This window comes from Microplitis demolitor, chromosome 2 (assembly GCF_026212275.2).
Source record: "Microplitis demolitor isolate Queensland-Clemson2020A chromosome 2, iyMicDemo2.1a, whole genome shotgun sequence".
Taxonomy (NCBI): domain Eukaryota; kingdom Metazoa; phylum Arthropoda; class Insecta; order Hymenoptera; family Braconidae; genus Microplitis; species Microplitis demolitor.
The window spans coordinates 6,470,524-6,496,713 of NC_068546.1; the positions used below are offsets into that span (position 1 = coordinate 6,470,524).

General features: G+C 30.1%; 1 protein-coding gene across 1 annotated transcript; it reads right to left on the minus strand.

Annotated features, from left to right (window-relative positions):
- Positions 1-9,001: 9,001 nt before the first annotated feature.
- Positions 9,002-24,424, minus strand: LOC103573055 (E3 ubiquitin-protein ligase TRIM71). Its single transcript, XM_053742924.1, has 7 exons — positions 24,014-24,424; positions 19,460-19,644; positions 18,920-19,186; positions 18,509-18,835; positions 15,337-15,627; positions 13,530-14,060; positions 9,002-12,561 (listed from the first exon to the last, which is right to left on the minus strand). Exons 2-7 carry the CDS (start codon positions 19,577-19,579, stop codon positions 11,983-11,985), a joined length of 2,115 nt encoding a protein of 704 aa, XP_053598899.1. The 5' UTR covers positions 19,580-19,644; positions 24,014-24,424; the 3' UTR covers positions 9,002-11,982.
- Positions 24,425-26,190: the final 1,766 nt, after the last annotated feature.

Sequence of the window (26,190 nt, forward strand, 5' to 3'; positions counted from 1 at the left end):
AATCTATGTATTTATTTTTCAACAAAGTTTATTTGTTTGAGAAAAACGTGGACAGAGTTTCCATTTACTGCGCAAGTGCAACAAGGATAGTATACCGTTTGTTCACTTGAATGTGATAGAGAAAACAGTTTAAACACCTGTTAAATAAATTTATTTAATTATAATTGTAATTTTACTATTCGTATTACCAGTTGATTGTTTTCGTTTATTAATTCAAACCTTCAGTGGCAAACATAAAATAAAAATGTAGAATTTACTGCTACATAATAATCGATTCTCCATCCAAAACTTTTTTTTTTGTATAAACAATTGTAAGCGCACGAATGTATATAATACTATATAAAATTGTTATTGAGAGGGGTTTGCCGATGATCTTGTCTAAGTTTTTCTCCCAAATTAAAGCTTTTATCAAAAGATACATACCAAACCCTTATGCACTACTGAATCATCTAGCTTTCAAAGGTCTAATTTAGTGGAAATTTCCATTCGGCTTCGAGAAAAATCTGGACAATCCCTGATTTGCCGTACAAGTGCAACAAAGACAGTTCTATTCGTCTCCTTAAGTGCGATAGAGAAAAAAGTGCAAGGCGCCCTTAACACACTCTAAGATTGCGTCGAATAAAATAACTTTAATTTATCACATTTCTTGATTTCGCTAATAAATTTTTGATTGCTTCAATGCATAAAATTAATTGGTTCACTGATAGTTGTTATTTATGGGTAATTGTATAAAACATCCTGAGTCAAAACTAAAAAAGTAATTTGAGCTTCAAAAGCCTCAAAAGAAAGTGATATGTTGTTTAAGACATCGATTTCCTAAAAGTAGCGTATGAAGAAGTAAATCACTTTCTTTAAATGGTATTTTTACCCTCCATGACCTACCATGTATTTTAAGATGCTACTCAACTCCTCAATGCCCTCAATACTAGTCCTGCAACTCCTATGTATTATTTAATCATTTTTAACTATAGATTATATTATCAGAAATTATTTGAGGTCATAATACCAAACAACGGTGTGAAAGAAAACCCTCCGCATTAAAAGTCATCACTGAATATTTCGCACCGTCAATTGACACCCAGCACACCCCACAGAATGAGAGTAGCTTCGCTCAATGCCAGCTACGGCTATATACGACTAACTTTTACTTGCTACGTAGGATATCTCCTTCCACCCCTATCTGATCTTGAAAAAGATTAGTCGATAGAGAATGAAACGTAAAGTATAGAAGGAGAATAAATATGCATTGTAAAATGTTCATTAAAAATCAATTACTTAAAATTTAAGAAAGGTCTATATATAGTATGTTTTTTCCAAGCTTCTCTCTCGTCTCAAACAAAACTTCTGATTGCAAAATTAAAAACGAGTATTGATGAGTCACTATAATCTAGCAATCTATGTATTTATTTTTCAACAAAGTTTATTTGTTTGAGAAAAACGTGGACAGAGTTTCCATTTACTGCGCAAGTGCAACAAGGATAGTATACCGTTTGTTCACTTGAATGTGATAGAGAAAAAAGTTTAAACACCTGTTAAATAAATTTATTTAATTATTATTGTAATTTTACTATTCGTATTACCAGTTGATTGTTTTCGTTTATTAATTCAAACCTTCAGTGGCAAACATATAATAAAAATGTAGAATTTACTGCTACATAATAATCGATTCTCCATCCAAAACTTTTTTTTTTGTATAAACAATTGTAAGCGCACGAATGTATATAATACTATATAAAATTGTTATTGAGAGGGGTTTGCCGATGATCTTGTCTAAGTTTTTCTCCCAAATTAAAGCTTTTATCAAAAGATACATACCAAACCCTTATGCACTACTGAATCATCTAGCTTTCAAAGGTCTAATTTAGTGGAAATTTCCATTCGGCTTCGAGAAAAATCTGGAAATTCCCTGATTTGCCGTACAAGTGCAACAAAGACAGTTCTCTTCGTCTCCTTAAGTGCGACAGAGAAAAAAGTGCAAGGCGCCCTTAACACACTCTAAGATTGCGTCGAATAAAATAACTTTAATTTATCACATTTCTTGATTTCGCTAATAAATTTTTGATTGCTTCAATGCATAAAATTAATTGGTTCACTGATAGTTGTTATTTATGGGTAATTGTATAAAACATCCTGAGTCAAAACTAAAAAAGTAATTTGAGCTTCAAAAGCCTCAAAAGAAAGTGATATGTTGTTTAAGACATCGATTTCCTAAAAGTAGCGTATGAAGGAGTAAATCACTTTCTTTAAATGGTATTTTTATCCTCCATGACCTACCATGTATTTTAAGATGCTACTCAACTCCTCAATGCCCTCAATACTAGTCCTGCAACTCCTATGTATTATTTAATCATTTTTAACTATAGATTATATTATCAGAAATTATTTGAGGTCATAATACCAAACAACGGTGTGAAAGAAAACCCTCCGCATTAAAAGTCATCACTGAATATTTCGCACCGTCAATTGACACCCAGCACACCCCACAGAATGAGAGTAGCTTCGCTCAATGCCAGCTACGGCTATATACGACTAACTTTTACTTGCTACGTAGGATATCTCCTTCCACCCCTATCTGATCTTGAAAAAGATTAGTCGATAGAGAATGAAACGTAAAGTATAGAAGGAGAATAAATATGCATTGTAAAATGTTCATTAAAAATCAATTACTTAAAATTTAAGAAAGGTCTATATATAGTATGTTTTTTCCAAGCTTCTCTCTCGTCTCAAACAAAACTTCTGATTGCAAAATTAAAAACGAGTATTGATGAGTCACTATAATCTAGCAATCTATGTATTTATTTTTCAACAAAGTTTATTTGTTTGAGAAAAACGTGGACAGAGTTTCCATTTACTGCGCAAGTGCAACAAGGATAGTATACCGTTTGTTCACTTGAATGTGATAGAGAAAAAAGTTTAAACACCTGTTAAATAAATTTATTTAATTATAATTGTAATTTTACTATTCGTATTACCAGTTGATTGTTTTCGTTTATTAATTCAAACCTTCAGTGGCAAACATATAATAAAAATATAAAATTTACTGCTACATAAAAGTCGATTCTTCATCCAATATATGTACTTTTTTTTTGTATAAACAAATGTAAGCTTTTAAGCGTATACAGCTCTATAAAACTTTTATTGAGAGCGGTCTGAAGATAATTTTGTCTGTCTTTATGCCAAATGAAAGCTTTTATTACAAGATATATACCAAAGCTCGGTACACTACTGTGTCATCTTGCTTTCAAAGGTCTAATTTAGTGAAAATTTCTATTCGTCTCCTCAAGTACGTAAGAGAAAAAAAGTTCAAGTCTCTCTTAACACATTCTAAGAATGCATCGTATAAAACAACTTGTAATTTGTCATGATTGTTGATTTCGCTAATTAATTTTTGATTACTTTAATGCATAAAATTAACTGGTTCAGTGATACTTGATAGTAATGAACGTAATGGATAATTATATTATTGGGTATATCAAACATCCTGAGTCAAAACTAAAAAAGTAACTTGAGTCTGAAAAACCTCAATTGTTCTGATGTTGGGCTTGCTGTTGAATCTAATATGTTATTTAAGTCCTCAATGTCTAAAAAGTAGCGTATGAAGGAGTAAATCACTTTCTTCAAATAGTATTTTTACCCTCCATGGCCTACCATGTATTTTCAAGTGCTACTCAAATCCTCAATGCCCTAAAAGTATAGCATATGAAGGAGTAAATCAGCTTCTTAAAAAAATATTTTAACCCTCCAAAGCCTTCCATAGTTTTTATTTGTAACTTCAAATTAGCTCAATTTTTTAACATGATATTTTTACAATAATAGCTGCTAGTCCAGTTAAAACTCCGAGATGGGAGACATTTCTCGAAGTTGGTGCAAATTCAGTTGGAGGTCTAAGATGTCACTCACCAATACCTCCTAAAATAAAAAAATCACCACCCCAGGGTAATTAAAAAAAATAAAAAGACCCCCAAAAATAAATTTTTTGCAAATATTTTATGAACAAAAAAAAAAAATTGGAAATGAACATGTAATAAAGTTTTGAAATTTCGAAGCGTAAATATGCTGAATTTTTATAAGGATAAGCTATTGAAGTCGAAAAATGTGGGTGTATAGCTTCACTACTTACATTAATATTTCTGACGTCACCAGGATTACTCGTTCTAACACGTTTAAGCCCATAGCTACAATGAGGGAGAAGTTGATGATAGATATGTTGTCAGGTACCTAATTTTTGCATCGGGATATCCCAACAAGTTCCCGACCGGTTTCCGACTGGGTTAGACCTACTCGGCATGCTACAGTAATTCCCAATTGGAACCTAATATATCCCTGGTAGGAAGGGACCACTGGCCAAGGCTCGGACCAGGCATTGGTCAGTCGTCATGCCAGAGTTCCGAGCCTTAGCGCGAGCCTTGGCTAAACATCGGGCCAAGGATTGGCCCAGGCCTAGGGTGATAACTATGTCGCCAAGCCTTGGCAAACAAAAAAACCAGGCTTGGGCCAAGCCTTAAGAAACGAAAAATCGAGCCTTGGCCAAGGCTTGGGAAACAAAAAATCAAGCCTCGGCCAAACCTCGGAAAGCAAAAAATCTGAAGCTCGCGCAATGCTCGATCTAAAATATTATTATTTAAATAAATCAATATAATTAAAAAAAAGTTTGATCACATTTTTATCGGCATTACATCAGAGTGTAAATAACTAATTTCTGAATTAATGGGAAATAACGAATAAAATTATTTGGGCGCTACCGGGGTTTGAACTGAGATCCTTCTGTTTACTAGGCCGGGACGATTTTCACTGTGCTAAATCTGATGTCCAGATGATCATAATTTTTTTGCTTGTTAAATTATTTAAATACAATTTAATTCAAAAATATTAGATCGTAAAGATGAGGTGACATGTAGTTTTCTTTAATGAACTTAAAATTGTCTGTTGAGTAATGGAATATATTTATTAATTTGTAATTTCATGATTTAATATAAATGAATAAATTAAGAGTAAGATCAAGTAGCATTATTAGGAAAGGAGGGGGGGGGGCAAAAGGGGGTAGAGTAGGCAAAACGGAGTACTCCCAAAATATTAAAAAAAAAAATTTTTTTTTTTTTTTCGTCTAATTGCTATAAATCCGATATATTTGCGCATTTTTAGCCCTACACATGACACCTGGGGCAAAATGGACCATCCGAAAATTCTGAAAAAATGATTCATATTTTTATCATCAAATTAAAAAAAAATTAATATATTAATCCATTTTTCGGCTGATTATCTATACCTGGGGCAAATTCAGCCACTAAAAATATTCGAGAATAATATTTTATTTATTAATTGATAAAATTTTTGAAATAATGTCAAATAATCTGTAATCTAAAAAATAAAAAAATACGTTTTTTGGGTTCGGAATAATAGCAAATAAAAAATATAGAATTGTTTTTTCTGTTTATTGAATAACAATTAATAATTAAGCTAATCGAAGGGAAACGATTTATTAATCCAATGATGTGAAATGTACCCCATTTTGCCCGCCAAAAATAAAAATTTCATGTTTACTAAAGTTTTGTACATAGAAGTAACTAATCAAATGGAAATTATTGATATTAATCGTATGCTCGGTAGACCGTTATGCCCTGGTCTTCTCTATATACATATATATAGATACATGTAAACTTGATAATTTGAATATTAAATAAAAATTTAACACAGGCTGAGGCATTGGCCAATGGTCAGTTGCCAAGGCTCGGCTTGACAAAAATTAAACTATCGGGCCCAGCCTCGGCCGATCCTTGGGCCAATGGTCACTACCCAAGGCTCGGCTTAATTTAATGAAACCAATGGACCAAGCCTCGGCCTAGACTTGGGCCAATGGTTAGCTTCCAAGGCTTGGCTGAACGTAATCAAACCATCGGGCCAAGCCTTGGCCGAGGCTTAGGCCAATGGTCAGCTGCCGAAGCTTGGCAAGTGACAACAGGGCCAAGGCTCGGCCTATAGTCATCCTTGGCGATTCCTACCTGGGTATCGGTTACTATTAATATACATATGTATTTTTGCACTGAAAAACGTTCTAATCATTCTAGATGATCGGAATTAAAAATTTAGCATAATAAACACAATTACTTAATTTTCTGAGTGTACTACCATTTTCCTCCAAGTTACAGTAAATTGAAATTTGCTTAAATATTTACAATTTTTTTTGTATCCTTTAATTTCTGTGACCAGTATATTCGAAAAAAGGGAGCATATTAACGTTTGACACCCTCGCTAACCACCTTGAGAGTTAATTTTAGGAAATCTGTGTTATGAGAGATAGCTACATGCCATAATAAATGTTCATGCCAAATTTGAACTCGGAAACACATATATTTGAAAAACGGGAGCATATTAACGTATGCCCCCCCCCCTCCGAACCTCTTTAGGAGTTGATTTTAGCAAAGCCGTTATATGAGGGATACTTACATCCTTAATAAACGCTCATGCCGATGTAAAACTCTGTAACATATTATTTGAAAAACAGAAGTATATTAACGTTAGACGCCCACGCAACCCTTCTTAGGAGTTGATTTTAGTAAAGCCGTTATATAAAAAATACCTACATTACATCATAAGCGTTCATACCGAATCTCAACTCTGTAACACATATATTTTAAAAACGGGAGTATATTAACGTATGACGCCCCCTCACATATCCTTTTTGGAACACATTTTATTATAGCCATTTAGTGAGGATACCGACATGACACCATTCAAACCGTATTTCGACTCGGCAACACATATAGTTAAAAAACACGACTGTTTAATAAAATGTGATATACGATTTAATTGACAGAAACAATTGATAAATGGAACAAAATTTAATCTACAGAAAAAAATCATAAAAAACAATTGACACGTGTTATATAAAAACAATTGATGGCTGAAATTTATCTGTTTTTTTTTGTCATACTTTTAAAATAGTATATTACACATCTAGGAAAGTAACTCGGCTTCGCCTTGGCCAACAATTATATGTGATCTGAGGCTTTCTTATTTACTTCCCGTGGTGTGTTTACTATTTTTCGCGTCGACGGAGGCGGAAAGCGGCAACTTCGTTTTGCACAGAGGGACGAAAGTTGACGCTTTCCGCCCGGAGGCGAGAAAAAATAATTTATGCACCCGAATTTCGATTAATAATTGATCTAAAAAGTTGCCTATATTTCAAGTGACAGTATCTTGTATATGGATAAAAAATTTCATCTCAATCAGATAACTGGTTGATTAGTTATAAACGTACAAACAGACAGAGAGACAGACAGACGAAAATTCTATAAAGAGTAGATATAGTATAAGTGGGTTATAAAAATGATATTTGATGCATAATTTAAACTAAAAACACCGTGTATAGACAAAGCCTATACTGAGAAAAAAATTTTCTTCTGACAACTAGATTTTAGTTATGACAACAAAATAATTTGATTGCCTATTGCCAATCATATATTTGTTTGTTTTAACTAAATATTTTATAATCCACCAACAAAACAAATTATTAGAGACTACAAAATATTTAGTAAAGATAAATAAGCGTTAAGTAGCAAGCATAAAATCAAATTGATTACCTGTAGAGCTTATAAAGTAGGCATAATAAAATATATTAGTGAGCCTTAGAGAATGTTATTAATAATAATTAAATATTATTTTAAAATGACAGAATATTTATGTAACAATTAGATAAATGCACATTTAGAAAAATAATTTATTTCCTTGACACGTACTTTTTTTTATGTCCTGTGACAATAATTGCTCAGGAAAATATTAATATAAAACATTTATGTCATAGTGTAATACAGGATACCCCTAGATTACTATCAAAAAGGGTTATCATTACTCTGCTAATCAACAGCGGAGAATCTATCTCATAAATGCTTTACGTTTTGAATATAATAACTCTGAAATAAGTGTCTTACCAGGGACACTACAAAAGGTGGGGGCGATCTAGTGACGAGCACCGAACTACTTCCATTACTGCTGCCTAGCACCATAACTTTTTAAATCAATAATCATTTGGTTTTAATATATATTTATTAACATCGAACAAATATATATATTTATTCTAAATGAATATATTTTTTTCGTCTAAGTAATATTTATTAGAGTTAACATAATGATATTTTGCTTTAATATTTGAGTTTGTTGGCACTACAAAATAATTTAGTTGTCTATTAAATAAATATTTTCTTAACTTTACCAAATGATTTTATTATCGTAGCAAGAGAAATATTAACGTCAACCAAATAGAGTCTATTAAATCATTTGTTAAAAACAACAAAATAGATTTTGTTGACGTAATAAAATTGAGTTGTCCCAATTAAATATCAGTTTAACAGAATTTAACAAAACGAATTTAATTGTCCGAAGAGAAATTTTTTCTCAGTGTATAGATTTATATAAACCTGATTAAAATAAACCATTTGAAATGATTTGTAACATTAAATACCCACAAGAAGGGAGATTCAAAAGTATTCAAAGTATTTAAGATTCTTTTTTTCTAATCGTTTTAAATCGTTTCTTTAATAAGGGATTAGCATAGATATATGGTCAGACCCAACCATTTTTTCCCGAGTAACCTGTACTAAACTTACTTCAAAAATTTAACTTTTGCAACTGATGAAAAAAAATAACAACTGCACTTAATCACCTGTAACGATGATAAAATGCACATTTGAAGTTTATATTAAATGAAAGTATATTAGACAAATTAGTTTTTATTACTTTATTTAGGAAGTATGATAACCAGTAGTTTTGATTACTGTAAAAATACAATTTTCATAATTCTATAATGCGCAAGAACATCAGTACATACACTATTAATTAGACAATTTTTCTAATATAACAAAAAATTCACAATTATACTAGAATTGATATTTAATGCAAAATTATAGAGCAAAAATAAATGTTTAACACTTAATCTTGCAGTAAAAATATAACTGAATATTTCTGAAATAGTTCTAACATCGGTCATAACTAATTCCTCAATTTATTTAGTAAATATTTTCACATATCTTTATAGATTATCTTTGATTAAAATTTTTTGATTTATAAATTGTTGTCACTTAGAAAATTTCATTTTCATTTAATGCAAGTCATTTAAATATAAACTTTTAAGAATACTTGTTTTTAAAATTAACGAAGACTTCTTTATCAACATCAATAATATAAAGCTGATAATCAACATCACAACTTACAGTTTTCAACACATCGTATATATTTATGATTGACCTTTTGTCAACGATCCTAACGAATTGGCATTATTCGCCACACAATTAGATACATTTAGAGACTAAAACCTCAACAATAATAAGTACGGAAAAATAAAATGTTAGTAGAAAAAGAGGATAAAGAATCCAAAAACTTTTTAACGTTATAAAAATTGAAGTCATAACTATTATATCAGTAGTTTCAAATACTGCTACTGACTCAATTTTTTTAAAGAAACAAATTCATTTTGTCCATAGCATTTTTAGTGTCGTCCATAGCAGATCCGAATAACGGTAATTTACGGTATTTTCTTGCAAAACACCGCATTTTACGGTAATTTGCGGCAAATTACGGTAGAATACAGCAAAGTGCGATTATTTATTGTAATTTGTGGCTTTTTACAGCAACACAGTAAAATACTTCACTTCATTTTGTAACTAAACTTTGCATTACCTCTTTACTTCGAATTGAAATGAAAAAACATTTTTCAACAGTATATGAGTTTTATCGACTAAATGAAAATTATTCAAATTTTTACATTTTCTGGACTTTCTTTTTTCAGTTTTGCATTAGTGTTGGTTTAGAATTAGTCTCCTTGATATTTTATTAAATATCAAAACAAAAAACAATAGTACAGTTTATACTTTTAAAAAATTAAATTACATTCTTTAAAGTATCATTCATAATTAATTTGTTCTGAAAACTATATAAATTTACATAGATTTTATCGTTAAACTTTTTCAAACCATTCAGTAAATATTTATATTTATATAACGCTCTATTTTTACAGTACACAGTCAACATTGTGGGTATATAATATTTAAACATGTCCTATTTGAAAACAGAGCATCAACTAGAAAAACTCTTAATTATTATCTTTATATCTTTTTTGCTTATAATAAAGTAAAGTTATGTACAAGCATCGGTAAATTAAAAAGTTTTTTAAAATGACTTAGGCATCTGAATGAAATTGAAGTCTCGTTTAAAATGAATTGGAAAAATATATGATCCCACTGTAAAAAATTCTGAGAAAATTTTCAACACCGCCGGTGTGGAAGTTCCACGACTTACAATTTGAAATTTTGGCCGTGTGAATTAGAACGATCACACCACCAACGGTGTAAATGTTAAATACTTGTGTTAAAAGTACTCACACCATGTAAAAACTACACCCCTTGATGGTTCACACCAAAAAAATTCCACACCAAGGATACGATGTAAAGTCCTCAAGGACCATTTTCATACTAAAAATTTTTTACAGTGCATAAATAAATTAATTCTAAAATATCGAGCTCTTTGATGTATACGACAGATATGTTTATTATTGCATACTTCTTACAACTAATTATGACGATAAATTAAATACAATAAATTGTTAAATAAAGTAAAAATTCATACCTTTGGTTTTTTACATTTTCAAACACTGAGTTGTGAAAATTCACAAATAACGTACAAAGTTTGTTTACTTTTCATTTTATTACATTTTTTCAAATTCCATATGAAAGCCTTAAAACGAAAGATATCAACTATACTAGTATTATTAGCTACTATATTAATAATATTTAAATTAATTGCATTTCTAATCTCACTTTTCAATTATTCAACTTACGCTTATTCTTTCATGTTTTGCAATATTTGTGTGGATTTTACGAAATTCTAAGAAGTCATATTGTTTAAATGATCTCATAGTTTTGTTAACTAAATGATTAATATCATGCAAACAATAATCAGTCGTATCAATTAAATAAAAATTATAAAATTAAAAATATGTCGATGTATTAAGTAAAATTCGCGCTACTTAAAATTAGCAACTCATTGAAAAACTCTGAAAAATTAACTAATTGTACAATGAGTATTATTTTAAAAAAAAAAAAAATCATCATTCAAATTTGATCACACAATACTATATGTATAAAGAAGACGATTTTGAAAAGATTAATTGAGATTAGTTATTTTAAAGTAATAGTTACTTTACTTATAAGAATAAAAAAAAATTAACCTACCACGCGCTATTTAAAAAAACTACAAAATTCCCTATTAAAAATTTTGCTTGTTTTTTTTTCAAGTCATAACTAATTTGTTAGAATTGCAACAAAAACATGACTTATATCATCATTTCAATTCAGTCTTGCATCAGTCTTACTGTATAAGTACAAGCGATGATTTTACAATAAAATCTAATTAGTTTTGCGCGTACCAATGATGAAATAAAAATAGGTTAAAACATATTTTATAATATGTCAAAAACATAAAAGGCGATATTGTCACTACTTTCTATCTTGTTAAATAATTTTTGTTTTGTTCCCAAATGATTTGTTTGATTTTTTTTTCATCTTTTTTCTTTCTGTTCTCTGTTATTTATAACTTTATTTGAACTCCACGTAAATATTTTTATTCAAAAACGTCAGCATCAAAAATTATTTTGAAAAATAACGAGTATTGAATTTTTCACTAATTGAAATGAAAAACAAAAAACTTAGACAAAACTATGACAGCTGAAAATATTCTTTTCTTCTCTTTTTTTTTTTTTTAAACTGCTTATAGCGTAGTTGAATATTATAAGAAAGTTTATGACTTCTTTAATAATCTAATGAATAAGTCAAGATGAAAAAACATGTTTATCAGAAACAAACCAATGAGCAATTTCTGCGTTTTACGCGTATAGGTAAAGTACCAATAAGAAAATATAATCAGTTTTATAGTTCAAATCGAATCTTTCTTTTTTAAACTCAAAGCTTATGATAAGATTTTCTGAACTGCTTTTTAATATACCATTATTCGATTATTACCAAAATCAACAATTACAATTCGACCTTCTGGAGTTAACGCAATACCAGCTGGACGATTCATCTGATAAGGTCCTACTCCAAGAGTTCCGAATTTGTATTTAAGATTACCTTCAGAATCTAGCACTTGTATTCTATTATTACGTGAATCAGAAACTATCATATTTCCTTCGTCATCAATGACAATTCTTTGTAATCTATAAAATTTTTTCGGCGGCTTAGTATAATCACTATTAATTATTTTGTAATCGATCATATTAGATTTTACGACCACTATGTGGTGAAGATTGAAATCCGTTATAACAATATCACCTTGCGGATTAAAAGCAACACCACGTGGTGAGTCTAATATTTTAGACGGATTTTCGTTTTCACACGAAAATTTACGTAGAAATACGCCATCTGGACTAAATAATTGAATTCGATGATTCCGTGTATCTGATACCACTATTTCGCAGTCTGTATTTGTTGCAACATCCCATGGATAATCAAACTCACCATCTTTCATACCGAATTTACCGAATGCTAATATAAATTTACCTTCCATTGTAAAAATCTATAGAAAGAAATAAAAAAAAAAAATATTAATTATCTTAATTAGAAAATCAGGGTGGCCACAAAGAAATGATTTCAAAATTCCCTGATATTTTCCGATTTTGCAGTAAAGTTATCCACCTTTTTCCCTTATTCCGAAATTATATTCATATCATTAAGAAATTCAAAGGTTTTATTATTCTTTCAATAATTAAATCTGATGATTAAATCATGTGGGAAACTAGAAAAAAAGTCTATAAAGGAAATCAACATGGCCTACTTTTGGTTATTTGATGTTAAAAGTATATAAGTTAAAATATTTAATAAGAAATTTTATGATTCAAATACACTAATCACAAAAAATAAGGGATGTCAAAAAAATACCAAATTTTAAGTGATTTTCAACAAATTGTAACTCGAAGGAAAATGGTCGTACAACAAAAACAAATTGTAGCTTCAAGCAATGAGTTTTCTGATCTGGTCTTGAAATTTTTTTACTCTGCACGGTTCCGGAGTAATTAAAAATCAATCATAATTACCGAAAAATATTATTGAAGCCCGTAGACTGTTCTTTAGGCGTGAACATTTTTTTTTTTTCGATTATTTTCTTAGGATTACTCTGTGACCGTGCATAATAAAAAATATTCAAGATCAGATCTAAAAACTGAACACTTATAGCTACAATTTACTTCTTTTTTTTTTACTATACGTCCATTTTCCTTCGGTTTACAGCCTGTTGAAAATCACTTAAAAATTTGAAATTTTTTAAATATCTCTTAATATATGTGATGAGTGTATTGTTGAAAAAAAATCTTAAATTTTTAGCTATCGCAATTAAATTCCCGGATACTTCTCAAAATTTATTAACATTTTCATGATATTTCCCGGTTGCATTGAAGTCCCTGATAATTCCCGATACTCCCGGTTTGCGGCCACCTTGAAAATATGCTTTTTTTCTATCTGAAGAATAGTAATATATTTGGTAATTACTTGAACCCGATGATTGTCTTTGTCAACTACGACGATACGTCGCCATTCATCGATAGCAACTCCTGCTGGTCTAAAAAATTGCCCTGGACCTCCTCCTTGTACTCCAATTTTTCTCACAAGCATACCATTTTGATTGAATATTTTAATACAATGATGTGTCCTATCAGTAACAATAATATTTCCATCTTTGTCACAAGCAACACCCCAAGGTCGAGGCAAGAGATCAGGTTCTGCATCACTGTTTCTAATTACAAGACTTGTCTCAGGGAATGATAAATAATCCTGAATATCTACGATAACTGGACCATTAACGGACGGTAACGGTCTCCCGGGTGCAGGCGGTTTGAAAGGATGAAGTAAATTTCCACGGCCTTTTAAAGGTCTACCATCACCTATGAATCCGAAAGAATTCAATTTAATTCTACCAAAGTTGCCAATTGCACTCAAAACATTATCTGTTGCTGCAGAAAATGATATCCTATTGTTTTTGACTGATGTACTAAGAAAACAATTGCTTTCAATCTTCGATATCTGAAAAACATTTAAATTAGATATTAACTACTAATTTTAAAGCAAAATTAAATCAAAATCTATAAACCAGCTGACTCTGCAGGCCAGCTCCAAAACTTCCTGCTGTTTTGTCAAAATACATATTCGAGCTCTAATAAGCGATTTTTGAGTTTTATTCGCGATTTCGCTCAATGAAATCAATGAATTTGAACAAATCAATAAATACGATTGAAATGGAAAGTTAAATGAGTTTTTGAAGCAAATCGGAGCGTTAATATATAAAATATTTGAGAAAAGTGTAAAGAACAGCAATTTTTTAACTTCCCGCCAAGAAAATTACAAATGTTCAAAAATTCGGGAAGTTATTGGTTTCACCCCGATTTGTGAAAATCGAAATTCCGACAGATGTCGACGTTTTGAGGTTCTAGGAAGCTATTCTGACTAAATTCATGATGATGTCTGAGTGTATGTATGTATGTACGTACGTACTATTTACGTATTATTTACTATAAATATATATATTATTTACTGTAAACACTGAAAATTTGAGCTTCATCGGTAGGGCACATTCGAAGAAGGTTCGTTCGTTCAAGAGAAACCGTTATTGAAAATATAAAAAAAAAAAAAAATTTTTTTTAGTATTTTGGAAATTTCTCAAAAACGACTCGATAAATCAATTTCAAAATCTGATCAGTTGTAGAACTCAAGAAAACGCGTCGATTGCCGCCTTGAACGTCTCAATAAGTTTATTCATTCGAGAGATATTGTTGCAAGGAGCTCAAAATGGGCGGGAAGTTTTGGGGCTGACTCACAGGGTCAACCGACAGACCGATTTTTTTATATATTTCGGATTATATCACTTAAACTAACAAAATGATTGCAATAAAATTTGTAGTGATCCAGGAAGACTATAAAATGGCATACTTGATTCAATTTTAGGTATATTTGATAAATTATATAGTTAGTTATCCAAGAAAAATAAGGACAATTATTATTTTTTTAATTTGAAATATTGCATTCGATGCCGTTTTCTAGTCTCTAAAGCTGGAAATTATTCGGAAATAATCAATTCAAGGTTTTTGATTTCATCTGAAAAAAACACACTTTTTTCTATATTTACCGTCAACGATATCTTTTAAACAAATGATTTAATTTTTATAGTTGAGGTGACATTCGACGGGGCGTAAAGATTTTTAGAGTTGGTTAGATTTTGAAAATTTTCAATTTTCTTAGCAGAAAGTTCCAAAACAATAAGTTTAGAAGAAAGCTATTACTATTGTTTACTCATTTTTCTTACCTGAGAAGAAGCTTTTGCTCTTGTACGGAAAAGGCCTACAGGATTTCCAACAACATTAGATAGATTCTTGGCGTTATTTATTTCTTTAGCAACCGCCAATAGTTGATTTATAGTATTTCTAAAATTGTAATCTTGAAATTGTAAAAACTTAAATTTCTTATTTTTCACATTGTCAATTTGCGCATAAAGTTCTTCCTCACGTTTTTGCAGAGCAAGTCTTGCTTGCTCAATGCATAATGAAACATCTTTTTTAGCTTTAGCTGCGTTGTATTCAAGGTTTTGTGCGGCTTTCTGTAATTTTTTATTTTATTATTAATTATAATAATTATTATTAATTCAATATTTTATAACATTTTCAATCACTTATTTTTCAAAGACTAATTTATTTACTTCGATAATTTTATTTCCTATTAAAAATTTGATCATATTAAGTAAATAAATAAATTAAGTAACAAACATATAATCTATTATGCAATTAGTAGGCAAAGTAAAGACTAATTGATAAGGCATTCGTTATAGTTGTAACGTTAGCAGCTTAGGAAAGAGCGTTCCAGAATTGAATATATTTTATATTATAACCATGTAACTATAAAAATATACTAAAAAAAACATAGATAGGTTAATAATTAACTGTATCATATTAAATAACATTTTATTATTAAAATGTGTCAATAACTAGGCTCGATTTTGTAGGTATGTCACAGTTATTGACCCTCAAAATTCCATCATGATTTTCAATGTTGCTGATGATGGGTTTGTTTAGCTGAATATTTATATTAATATTTTGAAACATAATTTAAATTGTTTATGTCTTAAAAAAAGTTGTTTTGTATACATATGCATATATATATATATATATATATATATATATATATATATCCTCAAATGGATAGTGGGGGTATTCGCTATGAGTGTGACTGCAGCGCCAGACAAAATATGAACTACGAGAGGCTGTCAGAGTATGTTTTTATACGTATGTCAATAGCAAGAAACAAAAAAATAAATAAATATTATTAATAATAGTAAAAAAAAAAAGTTATGAAAAATATTTGACAGTTTTATAGTTATTGCAGTTTTGTTTTTTAGCTAAACGAATCAACAACAAGTAAGTATAATGATAAAAAATAAAAAAGAATGCAGTAAACATTTAGATTAAGTTTTTTGAAATTCATATCAAAGTCGAAAAATGATACTAAGCAAAAAATCAAAATGAAAAATAAATAATTAAATAATAACAAAATAAATACTTTTACGTGAACTTGCTTACAATTTTAGTAATAATAACATCCCGTAACTCCGAAAGTAACCACTGCGATCGTTTCAGTCGATTTGTTTTCCCCTACCATGGCTTTACTCAAAGCGAATAGGAAATACCTACTAAGTAATGATAGTAGGAAGACGACTTTTTGATTAGTACGACTATATTAACTTAATATCACATAACAAAAAATAAATCATTTTTAAATGACAATGTCAGAAACTACAGCACAGGAAATTTTGAGTGTCAGAAACTAGGTCTTCAAACATCACTTTTTGAAAAATTATTTTAAATTATTAATTAGCTCCAAATAATTATTTTGCGCTTATAACCTTATCTACAATCTAAACTTGTTTATTACATAAAATACTATTTATTTAAATTGAATTTAATATTAGTTATCATAGAATAACTTTAGCTGTTACTCTTAGTGTCAGAAGCAGGGCCCTTTACTTTACCATACTTGACAGATAAACAGTGATACAAAGATAGATAAGGGTCCCGTATGTACCTAAACCACTAAAGCAACCATAAGAAAAAATATAAAGAAAATAAGTGAATAAACAAAAAACAAGTTGTATAAATAAATGAGTTCAAATATGTACAGTACGTCCCAAAATAATTTTTTCCTATTTGAAACAGCAAAATTTATACTTTAGAAATGAAATTATACTACTTATTGACTTGGAAATTTTTACAGATCGAAATACTAAAATTTGAAGTTTGAGTTTGGGTATTTACTCTAGTCACATTTATAAATAACTCACTCCTATATTAAAATCTTATTGCAATCTTGATCAAGCCTGGTCACCAGAATATCAGTTGTTTCTACTGCAGAAACTGGTATAAAGTTGTGAATTGCAAGTCTTCTTCAAGACTTGAAAAAAACCTATGCGTTACGTTGTACTTCAAGAATTGTGCAAGAATATTCAAGATATTGAAGACTTGCTCAAGGTACATTGAAACAGTGACTCGAGCTAATCTTGCACCAGAAATTACTTGCAGATACTAACCCATATCTTGCACCAGATCTGCTTAATAAGTGTCATATTATACTATTATCTACCTCACTTCTATCTCTGTCATTTCATCCCGTCCATTGGCATACGATACAGGATCCTGGAGTAAAGTGACAGAGATAGAAGTGAGATAGATAGTGTAATATGACAATTCTTGCAAATCTGGTGCAACACTCGTTCAAGATACGCGTAAGTAATTTTACTAATACTTCATGAGCAAGACATTTTCAATGTTCTTTTGTACAATATCATGTACGTCCTACAACAATCTTGTCTTAGAAACTTGCATTGATATCTTGTGACAGACTAAGAGATATATGACGACGTAGACACCTAGGGATTTTCCTAGGGATTTAAAAGATTCTTGTGATCAATATCTTGACCAGCAACTTGTGATGGAAACTATTACATGGGATTTTATACTGAACTATAGTTTATATATATAGACATATATAATCGCGGTGACGGTTTGTACTATTCGATACTTGAAAAATTTAATCTTGTTTATTATTACTTCGTTCACAATACTAGTATATTTTAGTGAATCGCTTGTAAATTTTCCCTTTATACTTATTAGTACTCAATAACTTTAGCCCTGAGTTCCGAGTTACTATTTGAAATTGCAAAATGTAAACAAAATCTGAGTATAATTTACTATTTATTTTTTACCGTGTACGTATTTCTTCAAATTTAGATTTAGCTTAGATATTTTCGCATGTAAGTGTTTGTAAATTATTTATACAAAGCTAGTTTTAGTACTGCTATGAAATAATTTATATAAACGTAACAGCATAAAGTTATGAAAACTACTACATAACTTTAAAAAATTGCTTCTACTAATAAATTAACCTCAGTAATATTTTGATTTTTTATTAAAATTGAATAAATTTCTTACCTGAACTGAGTATAAATTTTCTTGTTGTTTTGCTACATGAAATTTTATATCACTCAAAATCTGATTAATCTGCATATCTGCAAGTCTAGATGCATCAAATAAATCCATTGTCATATGACCGGAATCATGATATACCTTACAAATTCTACAGAGTGTTTGGTTACAAGAATAACAATAGAGTACAGGAGTATTTCCATAAGTACCACAATAATGAGATTCCCATTGAGTCGGGGTTGATGGATTTGAATATTGTACCATCTGAAAACTGGATAGAACTAGTGCTGAACTTGTAACTAATGGAACTTCATCAACTTTGTTATCAGAGTTCTATTAAAGAAAAAAAAAAAAAAAGATTAAAGATCATGAATATCGCTGACTTCTATAAACATCGATGAAGAACATTAAAATTACCGTATCCTGAATTTTCGGGCAAATTTCACTATTCAAATCTGTATAATCACGATCTTGATGATTTTGTGTGTCATTAGCAGAAGTTGACTGGCGATCACATGGAAGCCCATTTACAGCTTGACGAATATTATCAAGTAAGAAATCGACACCAAAGTCATATGGAGATGTTCCATAAGAGGGAGAACTCCTACTTGGCGATGCAGTTCCTGGTGGACTTGGACTCCAGCATTCAGATCCAATGCTTCCCTGTGGTGAATGACTTAGACTCTATAAATTTCACAATATAATTAATGCCATGTATTTTTAATATTAAAATTGTTGTTAACCAATATTTTTAGTATGATTTATAATCAAAAAAATTTGATAGATAACAACGACAAAATAAACAATGTTAAGATTTACGTAAATCTTACTTGAATTGACGTATAACTGAATTCAGTAATTATAAATTTACGCAATCAAAATCAAATGAATAACACTAAATGCAAAACTTTCTTAATCAATATACAATAAATTAAAAACCGCAAAATGATAGCATACCTCGCGAGTATTATAGTCTCCAAATAGAGATGCTTTTATATTAAGTTCAGGAGATAATTGATATGGATGGCCTAGTCCAGAGAAATGATCTATATGATCATATGTATTTATTTCACTCATTATAATAGTTTTTGTAGTTACACAAGAAAATGATTTGTAACAGGGAAGTTCCAATAACTGATGCTCTGTAACATAAAATTTATACACTTTAATTTTAAAAGATCTCTTTTTACAAGGAATATATGAATATTTTTATTGCGAATTATGACAATTCGAACTACCCTGATTAAGAAAAATTATTTGAATCCAAATCATCCCAAATACTCAATTCATCTTTCTTAATTAGGGTAGCTGAACTAGGCATGCAACATCATAGACGCAATAGGAGGGTCAACTGATAGACCGAATTTTTTGTATCTATGTTACAATAAAAAAATAATTTTGATAATATAAAAACCATTTATTAGTAACCCATAACAATAAACAACTTCGTAGTAATATTTACATTAAAAATTTTAAGTGTAAAAAACTCAAAACCGGATCCTAAATATTGTTTTTGAGCTCAGAGAGTAGCAGGAGGTTTGGCAACTGGCCCATGGGATTAACTTCTCAGAAACTGTTTATAGATCATTTCGGGGTATGAAAATGAATACCATAATATCATGGTTATATAGTTACCATAATATTATAGTAATCGTTACCGAAATATTATAATAACCTTTACGTGACATTGTGGTAACCATTACTATAATATTATGGTAGCCATTACCATATATTATAGTAATCATGCCTATGCATTATGGGAATGATTACGATACTATTACAGGAACAATTACCATAGTGGCAGTAACGATTACCGTAATTCAATAGGAATTATTCCAATATCATGCAGGAATGATTGCTTTAATATGTATGGTTGCCGATCCTATAACCGATATTTCAAAAAAATCGTTTACAATGCGTTATGGGATCCATTCCGATGATATTTTGTAATTGTTACCATAAATTTCTTTCCATGTAGAATAAAACACACGTAATGTGTTTTGCGCTCTATATCCTGATTAGAACAAAAAATTCTAAATACACGGAGAGAAATGTCAAGTAAATATGCCTATGCAGCATAGTAATAATTACATTACTCTATAGTTTGTGTATAAGAGTGGCAGAACACAAACTATAGAGTAATATAAATATAACTGTGCTGCATAGGCATATTCACTTGACATGTTTCTCCGTGTATTAAATAACAATTTCAAGATTCAAATTGCATAGTATTTATTTAATACTATCAAATCTTTCAAATGCTACTTCTATTAGTAACCCATAAACCAAACCAAGTAATTTGAGTTTGTGTCATGATTAGTGTACGGTCTGACGTCAAATAGAGCTAAAATTGTTCATCAAGAAAATAACAAGTTTAAAGTTAAAAAATTCTCATTGTCTCTATTTTCTCTGACGAATGAATTTATTATCATGTAAGCATTATAGGATTTTCTGAACTTTTTATACATAGTTCTTAACTATATCCATATTTTTAAATGATATCCTCTATAGATACTGAATCCCGTCATTTAGAAACGTAAACGATTTTTGCATTGACCACAAATAGTACCTGATTTTAGGCAACATCTAGAAAACGAACATTCAAAAGCTTAAAAGAGACGATTTTCGAGTAATTCAATCTTAGAGACCAAATTTTTAATCATCAAATGGAAAAAGTTATTTAATTAACGGAATCAAAATTGATTAAGCAAGAGTTTTTTATTTAAATGCTTCTCTTTTCATCTCTGAGAATGAATCACTTGAAATTTTCATTGATCATTTAAGTTCAAAAAGAAACACTCTGTTGCTTCGCGTATATGTAAGAGAAGATATATATGTATATCATCGACTTGAAGGTAACCTACTGAGATATCTGAACAAGGAGAGGTCAGTAAAATATACTCTGCATGATCGACTTCAATATTTGGCAAAATTGTACGAATTTATTTACCCTCAAATTTTAGGTGTTTTAATTAATAGTTCTTTACAATTTGATACTAAATTAACATGAAAAAAAAATCGGTCTGTCGGTTGACCCTGCGGGCCAGCCCCAAAACTTCCCGCATATTTCGAGTTCCTTGAGCTCGAAAAATTGTTGTAGATACATTTTCGAGCTCTTCGAGCTCGAAAATACTTTTGTATCCTTTTGTTTTCGAAAAAAAAACGTTTTTTACGATTTTTTCTCAAACGATATCTCCCGAACAAATAAACCGATTAAGACGGTTAAGGTGGCAATCGACGCGTTTTATTGAGTTCTACACTTGATCAGATTTTAGAATTGATTTATTGAGTCGTTTCTAATAAATTTCGAGAATACTAAAAAAAATTTTTTTTTTAATCTTTCGACAACGGTTTCTCTTGATAGAATTAACCAATTTTGATGTTTGAGATGGCATTCGACGCGGCTTATGAAGCTTTAGAGCCCAGTTGATTTTGGAATCAATCCATCGAACACATAAAAAGATATCCAAACAAAATATTTTTGAAAAAAGTTTATTTTTGGAATATCTCTGAACGAGCCCTTCCGATCAAACTCAATTTTTTTCAGCTTTTAGATATTGACAAGTCGCGTCGTATGACACCTTGAAAATCAAAACCGGTTGATCCGTTTAAAAGTTACAGATATTTACATACATACATACGTACGTACTTACGTACATACATACATACATACACTCGGACATCATCGTGAAATTAGTCAGGATAGCTTCCTAGAATCTCAAAACGTCAAGATCTCTTAGAAATTCGATTTTCGAAAATCGGACTGAAATCAATAACTTCCCGAATTTTTGAAAATTTGCAATTTTCTTGGCGGGAAGTTCCAAAATTTTATAAATTTGAATTTGTTTTCATTGATTATTATTTATAAGTTGTACAGCAAAAAAAAGTGAATCTATAAATGTTTGATTGTTGCTCTTGCTACTAATGATTTTTTGTTTTCACATACTATAAATAAGGAGTAAATATTATTTTGAATAATAATTTCGAATTTCGCGCTAATTTATAAAATTCAATGTTGCTCCTTTATTTCATATATATAATAAATTCTTATTTTTGATAATATTTTTTTTTAATTTCTTAAAAATCGTATAGAATAGTGAACTACATTACTTTCTTAAAAATCGTATAGACCAGTGAACTACATTACAACAAATAGAATCTATAAGCTTTACAGAACTACCATTCTCCGCGTAAAAACAGAATGTAGCCGCACCATTGCAGTAGCACTGCGTGGGTTTTTGAAAGCTGTAGCACCGCTGCACTGCAGCCATAATATTTACAAAATCAAATTCTCGCAATACTTTGAGAAATCTATAAAACCATAACCACCGCATTACGACTGAACCACATTAAATATCGATACTTTTTAACATAAGATATATTTGCCACATGAAAGCATGCAGCTATGCTTCGGCGCCGGTGCGTCTATGTCGAGGAAATTAATACTCAGCATACGGATTTTCCGCCAAACGGCACCGGTGGAGCGGGATCGCGACTACATGGTGCGAGCACCGTGCAGCTATGGTGCAGCAGTAAATACAATTTTTTATATTTTTTCATTTAAAAATATAAATTTCCATTTTTAATGGTCTATCTTTAAACAGTGAACTCATTACCAAAAACCAAAAAAAAATGCATTAAAACTCAATTTAAGGAAAACTAGCTAAGAAATAAAAAAAAATCATGTTCAATATTAATTTTTTAGTTATTCAAACAATATAGTTTATATAAAATTTACGGAAAAGTTTTTAAAAATTCTCATTTAGTTTCTCACGAAAAACTTAATTTAAAAAAAAATAAATGCTTTATGTATTACAAATATTATAATTTTCATATCAACTACATGTCGCCAAAAAAAAAAAAATAATTTCGACCATATAATTAATAAGTTTAGTTATCCTGTTACTCTTGCGTAGTAATAGCAAACTGTGCTTACGTTTTTCTCTTTAACAAATGAGCCGTTTTGAACAATGATATTTTAGATTGCTAGACTACAGAGTGACTCATCGAGCCTCTTTCTTAATTGTCCGTTTAGAGGATTAGTTTGAACATAAAGCTTGGGCAAAAATTACCATAGACCCTTCTTAGATGAAATATATTGCCCCTGGTCAAAATGCAACAGTACAAAGTATATAAACGAAGATTTGGGCATAGTGAGTACTTTTCAAAAGGTATAGACCTGCATCGAATTTCTAAGAATTCACTACTACATTTTAAGACCGGTCGGACTGCTAGCTCTAATACAAAATGAGAAAGTTAAAATATACTTTTAGGAAAATTTTATGTGAAATATTTAACGCCGGAGAAAGGGAAAAAATAATTATTAATTAATATATATAGTTTATAATATGTTTTAAACCGTCAATAATATTTGAACTATAATTTTAATAAAAAAATAAACAATAATAAAAACAAATGAATAATTAATAAATAAAATTAATAATTAATTAATAAAATAAATCAATAAATAATAATTATTAATCTTTTTTTTGTTATTTTCAATAAACTTACCTCAGCTGGAGCAATTTCAAATTACATCAGTCGCAATGGAATGAATTAACTTGCCGGTAAATCAGAGCTTGAATGAAATAATAATATTCAAGACGAATAAACAAAATAAATCTTGAGAGAACACTTTAATTGCTTATAAGTTCAAGCAGTTTGAAAAATAACCAAATTAAAAAGTAAACACTTATGGATAGAAAATGGTTAAAATAATTCAGGTACTTTAAGTTTGAGGTGAAATTTGGAATTGGACACAATACACACGATACACCTCACAAGCTACCCTGACTGTGTCTGAACTCATGTGATCATTCTCTCACTTGATGGTTGCAAGTAACTACCCCTCTTTTCAGCTAACTACCACACTCTTCGTTATTCTACCAATCACAGAGTCTGGTTTTCACCTCACCAAAGTATCTACTATGACGACAAACGCGCGCCCTTCAAAACTAGTACTGACGTACCTACCGCCTACGACATCAATCCTACCCCCCAACGGTTTTTGCTTTTCCCAACATGCGAACATCTTTTCAGAGTTTAAAGCTGTGTATTAATTGTCGGTTCAATTATAGTTTATTTATCCTACCAATTGCGAATGCTCTATTAGTCTAATTTTTCATATTTTCATCAATTAAATGACAATTACGTATTATACAGTAAATATTTTAAATTTTTTAAATATTTTTTTCAGCTTTTTACTAAAATAATATTTAATATTTATCTATTATTTATTTAAAAAACGAAATAGTGAAATAGATAGGGAAAAAGGGACACTATCCTACATACATCCAGAATGGTACGCATGTATGCGGATTCATGAGCGCTTGCGCCTGGAATTCATGAATGAGAGTAGCTTCGCTTAATGCCAGCTACGGCTATATACGACTAACTTTTACTTGCTACGTAGGATATCTCCTTCCACCCCTATCTGACCTTGAAAAAGATTAGTCGATAGAGAATGAAACGTAAAGTATAGAAGGAGAATAAATATGCATTGTAAAATGTTCATTAAAAATCAATTACTTAAAATTTAAGAAAGGTCTATATATAGTATGTTTTTTCCAAGCTTCTCTCTCGTCTCAAACAAAACTTCTGATTGCAAAATTAAAAACGAGTATTGATGAGTCACTATAATCTAGCAATCTATGTATTTATTTTTCAACAAAGTTTATTTGTTTGAGAAAAACGTGGACAGAGTTTCCATTTACTGCGCAAGTGCAACAAAGATAGTATACCGTTTGTTCACTTGAATGTGATAGAGAAAAAAGTTTGAACACCTGTTAAATAAATTTATTTAATTATAATTGTAATTTTACTATTCGTATTACCAGTTGATTGTTTTCGTTTATTAATTCAAACCTTCAGTGGCAAACATATAATAAAAATGTAGAATTTACTGCTACATAATAATCGATTCTCCATCCAAAACTTTTTTTTTTGTATAAACAATTGTAAGCGCACGAATGTATATAATACTATATAAAATTGTTATTGAGAGGGGTTTGCCGATGATCTTGTCTAAGTTTTTCTCCCAAATTAAAGCTTTTATCAAAAGATACATACCAAACCCTTATGCACTACTGAATCATCTAGCTTTCAAAGGTCTAATTTAGTGGAAATTTCCATTCGGCTTCGAGAAAAATCTGGACAATCCCTGATTTGCCGTACAAGTGCAACAAAGACAGTTCTATTCGTCTCCTTAAGTGCGACAGAGAAAAAAGTGCAAGGCGCCCTTAACACACTCTAAGATTGCGTCGAATAAAATAACTTTGATTTATCACAATTCTTGATTTCGCTAATAAATTTTTGATTGCTTCAATGCATAAAATTAATTGGTTCACTGATAGTTGTTATTTATGGGTAATTGTATAAAACATCCTGAGTCAAAACTAAAGAAGTAATTTGAGCTTCAAAAGCCTCAAAAGAAAGTGATATGTTGTTTAAGACATCGATTTCCTAAAAGTAGCGTATGAAGGAGTAAATCACTTTTTTTAAATGGTATTTTTACCCTCCATGACCTACCATGTATTTTAAGATGCTACTCAACTCCTCAATGCCCTCAATACTAGTCCTGCAACTCCTATGTATTATTTAATCATTTTTAACTATAGATTATATTATCAGAAAATATTTGAGGTCATAATACCAAACAACGGTGTGAAAGAAAACCCTCCGCATTAAAA

Bases quoted from the DNA above. Each gene is read 5' to 3' on its own strand.
- LOC103573055 (XM_053742924.1), bottom strand. From the start codon at position 19,579: ATGAGTGAAATAAATACATATGATCATATAGATCATTTCTCTGGACTA. The intron at 14,061-15,336 runs GTAAGAAAAATG...AATGTTTTTCAG, and splicing joins GAGCAAAAGCTTCTTCTCAG to ATATCGAAGATTGAAAGCAA. The intron at 12,562-13,529 runs GTAATTACCAAA...TTCTTTCTATAG, and splicing joins AAGACAATCATCGGGTTCAA to ATTTTTACAATGGAAGGTAA.